The sequence below is a fragment of the Acinonyx jubatus genome, chromosome B1 (genome assembly GCF_027475565.1).
Source record: "Acinonyx jubatus isolate Ajub_Pintada_27869175 chromosome B1, VMU_Ajub_asm_v1.0, whole genome shotgun sequence".
NCBI classification, from domain to species: domain Eukaryota; kingdom Metazoa; phylum Chordata; class Mammalia; order Carnivora; family Felidae; genus Acinonyx; species Acinonyx jubatus.
Genome location: NC_069382.1, coordinates 33,954,126 through 33,966,183, shown reverse-complemented (window position 1 = coordinate 33,966,183; position 12,058 = coordinate 33,954,126). Strand labels below are relative to the sequence as shown.

The 12,058-nt window shown below is 52.7% G+C and overlaps 1 protein-coding gene across 2 annotated transcripts in view; it reads right to left on the bottom strand.

Moving 5' to 3' along the window:
- LOXL2 (lysyl oxidase like 2) overlaps positions 1-12,058 on the bottom strand; it is a 92,220-nt gene that overhangs the window by 10,834 nt on the left and 69,328 nt on the right. For both annotated transcript variants that reach the window (XM_053216419.1, XM_027077389.2), the window contains exons 8-10: positions 7,242-7,409; positions 4,993-5,155; positions 82-325 (exon numbers count right to left, since the gene is read on the bottom strand). In XM_053216419.1, coding sequence (XP_053072394.1) covers positions 82-325; positions 4,993-5,155; positions 7,242-7,409 — 575 coding nt within the window. The remainder of the gene's footprint in view (positions 1-81; positions 326-4,992; positions 5,156-7,241; positions 7,410-12,058) is intronic.

Here is a 12,058-nt window from a genome sequence, read left to right as displayed (position 1 = left end):
GGGCTCCCTGTGACTCTGAATCCCATCCAGTGCAGCGTGGGGGGCCAGGGTAACATGCTAACGATGAAAAGGAGGGCTCACCTGTGGCAGTCATGCCAGATCCACGCATGGCGGCCATTCTTGGGTCGGAAGTCAGACTGCCCATTGTTGTGGATCTGGGAGGAGAAGCGTAGAAGCCGGCGGTAGCCTGTGGTGGGGTCGGTCTGGGCAGCCGAGGCTGACAGGCAGTCCTCCTCCATGGCGCACTGGAGCATGAACATGGGACGGTCTTCCAGGTAGGTGCTCTGCTGGACAATCTCCGCATTGAGGACCAGGTCAGGGGCAGCTAGGGAGGGCAGACACAATGTTCAAACAAGACAAGACACCCCTCCCCGCCCCCAGCACCATCTGGGACTGGCTCATGGCCTCTCAAGGTCACTTTCCTTGAGGAATGCCACCCCCAATTCCTCTTCCCCTGCTCTGAGAGTCCTCTTGGACGCCTCTGGTTATTGGTGCAAAATGGTGGGCAAAATGCTGGCAACTGTTCAGTCTGGGTGATGGTACATGAGGGTTCATTATATCGTTCTCTTTACTTTTGGGTGGCCGGAGATTTTCCATAATAAACAGCAAACAACAGCAATGATCGTGTGCCTCCCTGAGGGAGAGCACCATCCATACCTTGGTCTGATTCTTCTGGGGTCGATAAATACAGTCTACAACATGTGTGACATTGTATGTAGACTTACAGTCTGCTCATACTGTTTCCCTTAAAATATATCTTGAGGTATTTCCTTGTTAATAAATATCCATTACAACATGCATTTCATGGCTATATAATACTTAATTCATAGCCCTATTAACTCATATTTTTAGATGCATTGGTTCCTTGACATTTTTGCACAGTTAAACATCCTGTAGTAAATCTGTATTTAACTTCAGTTTTTTCTTTAGAATATATTTCTATAATGGAAACTGCTGGGAGGAAGGGCTATATGTTTTCAAGGCTCTGATGCATATTGCCAAATTATCTTTAAAAAAAAAATGTTTATTTACTTTTTAGAAAGAGCACAATCCAGGGAGAATCTGAGGCAGGCTCTACGTTCTGAGCTGTCAGCACAGAGCCCGACGTGGGGCTTGAACCCACGAATTGCAAGATCATGGCCTAAGCCAAAGTCAGATGCTTAACTGACCAAGCCACCTAGGTGCCCCTGCCAAATCACCTTCTTAATGGCTTCTTTCAATTTCCACTCACACTGTTGCTCTACATGAGGGTTTCCCCCAGGTACTTCTTTTATTTTTTTTAAATTCATATAAAACATTTTTTTAATGTTTATTTTTGAGAGAGCAAGCGAGCAAGCAAGTGCAAGCAGGGGAAGGGCAGAGAGAGCGGGAGACACAGAATCTGAAGCAGGCTCTAGGCTCTGAGCTGTCAGCACAGAGCCCGATGCAGGAATTGAATTCACGAACTGCAAGGTCATGACCTGAGCCGAAGGTGGAAGCTTAACTGAGTCACCCAGGTGCCCCCAGGTATTTCTTGTAAAACAAAGCTCGATTTACTCAGCACACAGCACACAGCAGGTGTTAAAAAAAAATTACCAATGGATACAGTCCATGTTTGCTCACTAAGCAATTCTATTAGAAGGTTTAGCTTCTTTACAAAAGGGTTAACTGTAAGTTTCCCTTTAAAAGTCGGATTCCATTGACTATTTCTAGTACATTTCAAGTCACAAAATTATTGTATCTGATGTACAACCAGACCCATCCTATGTTTTCCATCAAGTTGCTTGTAAATGTCTAAAGTGGGTGTGCACCTGTGAGCTTTGCTTCCCTCAAGTCTGCCAGAGTCTGGAGCATTCCCCACGGCCTCCCAGCTGCACGTGGAACACGGCAGCTTCTCAGGACACAATTTCCGGCACGGGGCAGCACCCTCTGGAGAACAAATCCATCTGCAGGGCTTGGATGTGGAACTGAAGGGTATGAAGGGGGAGCACCGATGGGATGTGGTTTGGGGAGTGGAAGACATACATTGGGAGGCCCTCATTCGCTGAGAAATAGTTCCTCTTGGAGGGCACACACCAGGATGCCCGGTACCAGGTGTTCTGGGCATGCTTTTATTAGAGGGTGTTATGAGTCTCTTATTCACTGTCTGCACCCTACTCGGTACTTAACCCACGGCCCCTTCCTTTGCTTACCTCTGAGCTGAGCAAATGGGTCTCCATTGCTCTCTCCTCTTTCTGGGAGGAGGCCAGCCCTAACCCCAGCTCAGATGTCTTAACATGATCTGCAGTTTGCTGGCAGCCTGGGAACCGCGCTCTTAGCACCTGCCATAGAAGGGGGCCTTCACCTCCCTAACATCTGAAATGTCCACCGGAAACTCATCTGAAGCATGAATTCATCTGCCCATCCACCAAGTACTATAGCGAACACTGCACTGTCTCTGGACAGTGCTGAACAGGGCAGACCTTACACTGTGGCAGGAAAGACAGAAGCACATACTAATTACTTAATTACAGTTGTGTCCAGAGATAGAAGGAGAAACATGGGTGTGTTGGGAATTATGACAGGGGGACCCAGTCTGGGGAAGGAGGTCAGGAAGAATTTCCTCGGAGCCAGTTATGTTTTTGTTGCTCCCTGGAGGATGAGTGGGGACTATAGAAAGAATCTCTACAATGTCAAGTTGCATGTGCCAGGCCCCTGGGGCATGAAGGAGGACCAAAGCCTGGACGGTTGGGACACTGAGTAGGGGTGGGGGAATGGAGGGTGGCCCACAAGGAAGCCGGGCAACACCTGTCTTGTGCAAGTCCCTGCACTCACCTAAGTGCTGTGGGAAAGCTCGGACGGGTCTGGACAGGACAGAGGCATGAGTGGGAGGCCAATATTGATTCCGGCTTCTGGGAGGGGGAGCGGTCGGAGGGGCACATGTCGCTGTGGGGATCCCGCTGAGGGGCCTCTGCAGTATGGAAGAATGTCATCTGGACACAGGCTGAGACAGTCGGGTGGAAGGAGGTAGAGGGAGTCGAGAGAACATGGAGAGGTAAAAATGAAATGGACTGTATGTGGGGGGTGGGTGAGGAGGAGAAGGCTTGCAGATACAGGTGTAACAGGTTGGATGAGAAAAAGTAATTACAAAGGGTTGCCTGGAGAATATACTTTCTCTCTCTGAATAACATTCATTAAGCCAGATCAGCCAAGAGCTGTGTTCCCGGCCCAAATGGCACTGCCTCCCTGTAGTCACTCTGAGTGATGCCTTTAGCCTAATTTGAGGGGTTCTCAGGACCCCATGAAACTTCTCATCTGCCATGAGGATGTCAAGAGTACCGTTGATCTCATAACCGTCCATTTTCATGAGAAATTCCCTTCCATCTTGGAAACTAGAACAGTGAGTTGCTCCTATCTCATGGGTTTGTTTCTAGTTCATGGATACTGGTATTAATGACCAGGTTTCCTTCCTTTTTTGGCTATTAGGAAGCTCATGGTGAATTTTATGACCTCCCAAGAGTAAATGTATAGGACTCCACACTATAATTTTTTATTAACCTCTCTTTTGGTTCCATTTTGAGCCACTACCTTTTTGCCAACCCCTACTTTCTTGCTGTTTTTTAAAATGTTTGTTTGTATTTATTTTTAGAGAGAAGCAGATGGTGGGAAGAGCAGAGAGAGAGGGAGAGAGAGAATCACAAGCAGGCTCTGTGCTATCAGCATGGAGCCTGACATGAGGCTCGATCTCATGACCCTGAGATCATGAAATCAAGAGTTGGACGCTTAACCAACTGAGCCACCCAAGGCACTCCTTTTGTATCTGCTTTTATCTCATGCTACCTTTCACTGAGGTTCATATTATCTTAATTTCCTTTTGGCAATAATGGTATATTACAAAATAAAATAAATTAAGAAGGAAAGGAAAGGCCCCTGACTGCTTTCTCTCTGCTAGGATGTTCTTCCTGGGGCGGGGGTGGGGGCGGCTGGCAAGGGTGATGATCTCCTCAGACAGGACGCGATAACTTGTGCTATCTGCCCAGAGAAGCTCATGCTGGGTGGACAGTCCCACGTTACAAGGCTTGGGTCAGTGAGTCTAACGGGGTCGATGGGCGGACGAAGCTCACTGAATTCAGGTTTACTCTTCCCCAGGTTCTCCATGATGGTAAAAGACGTGCATCATTGTTTATTGTGCACGTGTACGTATTCATTGTCACATTTAATTTCCAGTGTCTCAGAAAAAAACAACTGTAAATCATAGTGGTTAACTAACTTTGCCAAAGTCACCTAATAAATGGTGGGTGGGGTCTGATCTCAAGTTCTCTGGCCAGATCCTGGGCCTCTGCCACCTGCCAGGTTCTCGAGGGAGAAGGCTAAGTGTGGTTTTATAAGGCCGGGGTGGGGAGGGCAGAGTCTGGGCATCAGGACAGCAGTGTGCCCGCAAAGCTGCACGGCTAGGCCTCTCTCTCTCTCTCTCAGCACAGAAGGGAGCCTTCATGAGCTGGGCCATTCTGAGTGTGGGCGGGGTTTCTCCTTCTGTGTATTTAGGCTCTCTGGGATTCCCAGGGAGTCACCGGGAAGTTGCCTCCCCGGTGTGAAACGGGAGATGCCCTTTGGAGCAAGGTGAAAGGAAGGAAGCCAACAGGCACAGAGCACCCCCTATATGCTTCGTCTGCTTTACTGCCCTCAGAGACATCCTCCAAGGAAGGTGCGCTCTTCCTCGTCAACTGGTAAGAACGCATAGTTCTCAGTCACTTCATCTACACTGGCCCTGCCATTTGAACCCAAGACTCCCAGACTCTCCAAGTCCCTCCCTCCTGCTTGTCTTTCCACTGTCAGCAGGCAAGTTGTGGGGCTGTGGGTAGGGGGTCGTTCCTCCCCCTTCCCCCCACCCCGACTCTTTTCACTTAAAATTAATCTCTGCTTTCCTCTTTGGCACGGCTCAGGGCAGACACCCCAGAAACTTGCAAGGAATAACCAGCGGGACTCTTTGGAGCCTGGCGGGGAGGGTGGGGTAGGACCCCCAGGGACTCTCACTTTCTGAGCAGGCGACTCCAGCCCCGTACTGCACTGCACCCTGGGGGCAGGTCACATCCTCATCTTGACGGCAGTGCGCCAGGGACAGCTCCGTTCCCGAGCACTTCACTCCACTCATGACCACTTTGTTGGCGAAGATATTTCCGTGCCAATACCAGGTCTCCTGGATGAAACAAAAGAAACGAGATGTGGGTCACCTTGGATTGTCACTGTCTCATATTCTGTCAACTTTCAGCCTCACAAAAATCCCCAAGCTAAAGCTAAATGAGCCCCATTTTTTCAGATGGAGACAGCAGAGGCACAGTCACTCACCCAGGTCACGCACTTTGTTGGTGGCAGAGTGAGGGAGACCCTCGCACTCTGGTTCTGCCACTGCTCCCCGAGAGGAAGGCATAGCTAAGACTCTGGTCAAACAGCAGTTGAATACTGTGCGTCAGGAATGGCAGGCACCTGCAACTCCCTGCTCGCTCCCCAGCCCCACGCCCGGGGCAGACATGACTAGTCAATCACAGCACTCTCTCCTCTAAACCCAGTGTGCTCTCAGGATCCTCAACACAGTGCTCCCGGGAGACACTGCCAGTTGGTCAGAATTGGCAGGAGAGAAGCGACCTATTCACACATGATAGTTCAATATTCATACATCCAATTGGTTCTGTTTACCCAGAGAACGCCCCTCATCCTCTAGAGAGAACACCAGGGCCTAGCTAGGGGACAGGGTGTTAATCGGTGGCAGATCCTGGCCCACTGCATGACCCTGCAGACACACAGGTGTCTTAAGAATGAGCTGACCAGGGGCGCCTGGGTGGCTCAGTCGGTTGAGTGGCTGACTTCGGCTCAGGTCACGATCTCGCAGTCCGTGAGTTCGAGCCCCGCGTCGGTCTCTGGGCTGACAGCTCGGAGCCTGGAGCCTGTTTTGGATTCTGTGTCTCCCTCTCTCTCTGACCCTCCCCCGTTCATTCTCTGTCTCTCTCTGTCTCAAAAATAAATAAACGTTAAAAAAAAAAAAAAAAAAGAACGAGCTGACCAGGAACAAAAGTAGCTGGAGAACACTGTTCTTCCGCTCCCTTTGGGGCCCCAGAGAGTGCCTCGGCTGGTCAAAGCAGTATTAGCAGAGGCACTATGGGAAGCCAGGGCCCCAGAGGGCGTGGGCAGTGGCATCAGAGGCCTGTCCCTTCTGAATGCTGGGAGAGGAGCCACAGGGCAGTCTCTGCTCAGGACTCAGCTCCTGCCCTGGACCCGGCCAGCCTGCAAGCAGGCAGTCAGGCTCAGCAAGGCTGTGGAGTTGTCCCGAGTCCCTCCTTAGGTGATCCCGTTCTGGGGGACAGGGCCAACCTGGGCACAGGAGCTGGAGTCAGGGTTGGCCAAGCAAGCCGGGGGCTCTAGCCATTTTCCTCTTCTGTGAGAAAGTGTTTGGAGCCAGGATACTGAGGACCTGAGCCTAGTCATTCCATGTCACAGGGAGACAAACTGAGGTGCAGAAGAGTGGCTGCTTTGTCCTAGACCATTACACTGCAGGCTGGTGGGGGTACAGTCGGGAATAGACCTTGAGCCTCCTATCTCTGGCTCCTCTTCCTCCTGGCCTCCTTCTGACAACGTTCCCTCACACTATAGGGAACAGAAGTCAATGATTTTTTAAGCCAAAGAGCTTCCTGCCTTTCCTCTGCTGCCGTCCAGTAGGGGCAGGGGCTTAGCTACATTCATCTGAGTCTCTCTCTTTAAGGAAGGGACCGTAGGGAAGAGGGCACAGATGCAGGACAAGGCTTGGAGGTTTACCTGCCAATCACGGGGAGAACGCATGACACCACTTGGGACACATGGTCTGGCCAGAGGGGCCTTCAAGGGAGTGAGCTAAGGCATCTGGGGCCTTGGGCTGGGTGGTTGCCACTGCCCCGTAGGACCGAGTTGTTTCCTGCTGCATAGGCACATCAGGACACCCCAGAATCAGTCCACAGCCCAGGGTGATTCCCAGCACTCAGAGCTGAGTGGACCCTGGAAACCAGAGTCCAGCCCCTCACTCTGTAGTGGGGAAACAGTCCAAAAGGGAGCATGACTCGCCTAAGGACTCAGGGCGGTGAGGGGCAGAGCTGAGGCCAGGATGAGGTTCCTACCCACCTCCCCTTCCCCCGCATAGTCCAGGGCATTTTGCTCTCTACTTTCTGGGTAGCTGGGGAAGGTTCGTGGAAAATAGGGGCTGACTGAGAGGGGCAGGGCTGGATTGGATGGAAGGGTCCGAGGCTGGGGCTTCTCACCTGGAAGGCGTTGCTGGCAAAGCCCAGTCCCAGCTGCCGGCAGACCACCATGGCCTCCACAATGCCCCAGTTCTCACCACACACCGTCCCCCATACGAGGGACCCGTTCCTCTCCACCAGTACCTCCACCCGGCCCTCGTAGGGGTTCCGGCCCCCGTTCAGGCGCAGCTGCGGACAGAGAGAAAGGCATGGTCAGCAGGTGGAGACAGAGGGGAGCTGCCCACCATATTGCCACCAGTCTCAATTTCCCCAAGCCAGGGGGTCCTGCCTGGGACACAGTTGGATTCGACAGCATCACTGAGAGCCTACTGTGTGCCCTTATCATGCCCAGCATGGTCTTACGTATTAGGTCCCCGCTCACAGGCATCCTGGAACCTTAGAAGCCTGTGTGGCCGGAGGAGAGGCACTCATCCCCCACTGAGCACCACAGCAGCACCTGTTTCTACTCCCTGCTGCCCTCCGTGAGACTACCTGTAGGGGCTGCCCTTAGAATCAGACACTAGCGAGGGTGCAAGAGGCCTTAAAATATTAGAATTCTGCAAGACTCCTTCCTGGGCCCTTTGTCATCATCACACCCTCTGCTCACCTGGTTCCAGCTCCCGATCTCATCGGCCTCCACCCCCACTCTCCTCTCCACCAGACCCCCCCTTCCAAGACACTGTAGCCAACTGCCTATTTGACAGTTCCGCCTGGCACCTTGCAAAGGCCCAAATCTGACCCTGGCATCTTTTCTGACCCCACCTAAGCCTGTGCTCTAGCTCTCCCTCGCTCCCTATTTCAGTAAAAGGCACTACCATCTACTCCAGGGGCAGCAACCTTTCTATAAAGGGCCAGGTGGCATCTTAGGCTTTGTGGGTCGTATGCTCTGGGTTGTAACCGCTCAGCTCTGCCGCGTAGCTCAAGAGCAGCCACGGCAGATGTGTAAATGGCTGGGTATGGCTGTGTTCCAGTAAAACCGTAATTACAAAAGCAGGCAGAGGGATAGGTTTGGCCTGCAAGCTGTAGTTTGCTGATTCCGAATCTGCTCTGTTATACACGCCAGAAATCTCGGAGCCATCCTCGACCCCACCCTCTCTTTCTTCCCCCACATCCCGTCAAAATCTTCCTCCGTGGATTTTATCTCCAAAGTCTCCTTCCAATCCATCGCTTCCCTCCAGCTCCGTGCAGACCCCCTTGTCCCCTGGCGCCATCACCTCCTGCCCCTGCCAGACCTCCGACCCCCCCCCCCCCTGCCCCGCTCTGGACTTCATCGCCCTATTGTCTAGTCAGAAGCCAGAGTCGTCTTTGAAGACCACCCAATCGTGTCACTTTCCTGCTCAGAACACGTCAGCGGCTTCCCATGCTCCACTGCTCACTCTCTCATCCTGTTCTCCGACCGCCAGTCATGTGGGCCTTCTCTCAGCTTCTGTGGCTACCTAACTCTCCTGACCGAGTCCCATAGTAAGTCACACCTCTCACACTGAAGCCCACTGCACACAGATGCCCTTCTGCCTTGCTGATCCTTGTCCGTCTTTCCGATTCCATACCCAACGACACTCCTCTCTCGCCTGCAGGGTCAGGGCCCACAGACACATTCCATTGCTCCCCACACGCTTCCTTCTTGGCATTTATGACAGTTAGAACTAAGCTAACTTACAATTTGTTTAATGCCTGTCTCCTCTGCCAGAACATAGGCTCCGAAGGGCAGAGTTGTACTTGTGTGGTTTGCTGTGTGAGCAGTAACGAAGCGAGCACCTCACAAGTGTTAGGTTCTCCAACGCTACTTCTGGAATGAATGAATAAGTGACCAGTCTTATGGACGGAAAGCACGGACCAATTTACATGAGGGCAGGCAGAGAGATCTGGAGGTTGGGGAAGCGTCCTGAAAATGCAACCCCTAATCCAAACACCTTACCTTCCTTCCCTCTATACATCTAGCAATTCATTCCTTTGGGACAAGGCATGACACCTCCAGGAACCCTCAGTGCATTGGGCTGTTGGCTCACCAGTTCTAAGCAAGCATAACTTCTAGGGCATGAAGTATGTTCTTAAGTTCTTATTATGGGCTTAGGGGTTGCAAAAGTCAATGAGGTCAGCTGGCAAACAGACAAGTCAAGGGCGGCCATGATGCTAAGTCTCTGTCCTAGGCTTGTTGAATGAAAGAATGAGATAATTCAGGGGCGCCTGGGTGGTTCAGTCGGTTAAATGTCTGATCCTGATTTTGGCTCAGGTCATGATCTCATGGTTCATGGGTTCGAGCCCCATGTTGGGCTCTGTACTGATGGCGTAGAGCCTGCTTGGGATTCTCTCTCTCTCTCTCTCTGCTCCTCCCCTGCTCACGCATGCTTGCTCACACTCTCTCTCTCTCTCAAAATAAATGAATACAAAAAATGCGATAGTTTGTGTAAAGTGCTTAGACGGGGCCTGGCACAATGTAGGTGCTCAAGAAATATGAGCCATCATCAAAGCGATGATCTTTATTAGGGTGGGAGTCCCATCAGAAATCAAAACTCTCTTCAGAAGAAATCGAAGGGTTCGGAGCACATGAGAAGGGGGCTGGCCTTCGGGAGGCCAATGTTTGTCTTGCTGAGTATCTCCGGGCTGAGGACCAGGGTGAAGGTGGGCACTGGCCACTGTCTGAGATACAGATTGTACTTTACCCATGACTAACGCATCTTTAGGGCTATGTAAAAACACAAACAAATAAGATGAGCAGAGCCATTGAGAAAATTCCAGAATGGCAGGAGGCAGGTGACTCCGTTCCAACATCCCAAGGAAGGGCCAGCGCCTTGGGCAGGCATGTGTTAAAAGCCAACAGGGACGCCTCTAGGTAACCCCAGGCCAGCCCCTCTGCTTACCTGAGACCTAACAAAGGCCTTTATTTCACCATATACTTCCTTTACGTGCTTACTGAACTCTGCCTTAGGTAATGCCAGCCCCTCCCCAGGGATGAAATCAGTTGTGCAGATTTCACCAGATCCATTCATCCAGCTGATGCTCATTGAGCATTTGTGCTGTGACAGGCACTGCGCTCGGCGTGGGGAAGCTTACAGACAGACTTCGGAGCACGTATGGTGTCCGTGGGCCTGTGCAAGTCTCTTGTGGACATGAGTTCATTCTGCTCTCACGACTACCCTGTTAGGTCATCCCCATTCTACAGATGAGAAAACAGAGTCTCAGATGAGGGAAGCGCCTCTTAACTTCCATACCAGACTACCTCCAAACCATAGGCACCAGGCCTCCTCCAGGCAGGGCTGCTTTCATTTCAAAGCGAGGACCACTGACCCAGAACTGAGGACCGCGTTGGGCCTTTGCAGTCAGGTGGCGGAGGGAGCACGCTGGCTGGGAGACCTGGGCCCTGGGGCCTGGGCTTTAGGGTTCTGAGGTATTGACTGTCCGCTGAGGTCACACTGACCCCTGAGGTTTAAACACTCACAAAGGAACCTAATTTGGGGTCTTGTGAAACCCGTCTCGGGTCACCTCTCAGCGACTGCTGCCTTGTCCAGGAGCAGTCTGCCAGCCCCTGACGCACATCCACTCTCCCTCCTCCCCTGGTCCCGAGTCTCCAGCCCCCTGGCCTGGCCGTGGGCCTTTGGACACTGTGTGTGAGGCCAGACAGACCCCGGGGACGGCAATAGAGCCTGCACTGCAGGCCCCGCATCTAGGCCTTGGGACAAGCCCTCCCACAACGTGGGCTCTGATTTCGGGAGCCGGAGGTAAGCTTCCCTTCTCTCTGGGACATCCAGATCCCTCCCCTCCCCCCGTGTGGAGCCCAGCTCCCACCCCCAAGCCCGGGGAGGTGAAGGCCCGCAGGGGGTGCACACTTCCGCTGGACCAGCTTAGCACTGAGGCTCAGGATGTCGGTGGGCAGTGAAGTTAAAGAGCAGAATGACTTTCAGTCGGGTTTACCACTGGTTTTGGATTCCGTGTGGACTGTGCCCTGCCTTACTGACTGCAGTGGGGACACGTGGCACCTCCGGCTGCCCCCTTCACAGGCCACTGCCTCCTGAAGATGGACTTCATTTTGTCATCTGGAGAGCAGTGAAGGGTGAGGGCGGAGGAGCTGGAAGGACCCCTGTTCACACTTTGTCCTGCTCCCAGGGAGCAATGGGGCTCCCCAGTGCAAAGGGCCTGTGTCCAGGGCTCCCTTTAGTTCTAGAGGATGTTCTTCCTGGTCCATCTCTGCCTGTGAAGCCCTCCCAAAGGTGGCTGGCCGTGTGCCAGCATCCCTGTCCTGCATTTGAAAGCCAAGGGAAGTCTCGGAGGCTCTGGCTGAGGACCGTGGCTGCAGGTTGACTCATGTGGTCACCAGTGGTGAGCGGGGGCCTCTCCTTGGAGCCCTTCTCCAAGCTGCTGCTGTGATTCCCCAGGGCTGATGAGGCCTGGAGCAGCCTCGGTGACAGGGACCAGGTTTCCACTACTCAGGAGGGAATCTAAGCACTTCAAGATGCATTGGGGGCCTTTTCTCATTTTCCAGAGAAGACCAGAGGGAGCAAGAGGCGAGCCATGAAGCTCTAACATGGCCCAGGGCATTGCTCTCCATTCCCAGGGCCCCACTCCTAGGCACCAGCATTCTGGAAACGGCCTGGCCCGCTAGCTAGAGGTGCTCTGACATCACCAGGACCGGTGGAACCCCAAGAGGCCTCGGGTCAGCCAGGGGCCTCTGGCCCTCATCCTTCTACCTCGTCACCCAGTGAGGATACCAGGGAAGGTCAATCCTCCTCAGAGTTTCTGAAAGTAACCCAGGCATTTCCCTTTTCCTATTCCCTTGGCTCTTGATGGCAGCAGTATGGGGTTTGAGAGAAGGGAGCCGCATCTCCCTGAGCATGAATAGGGAA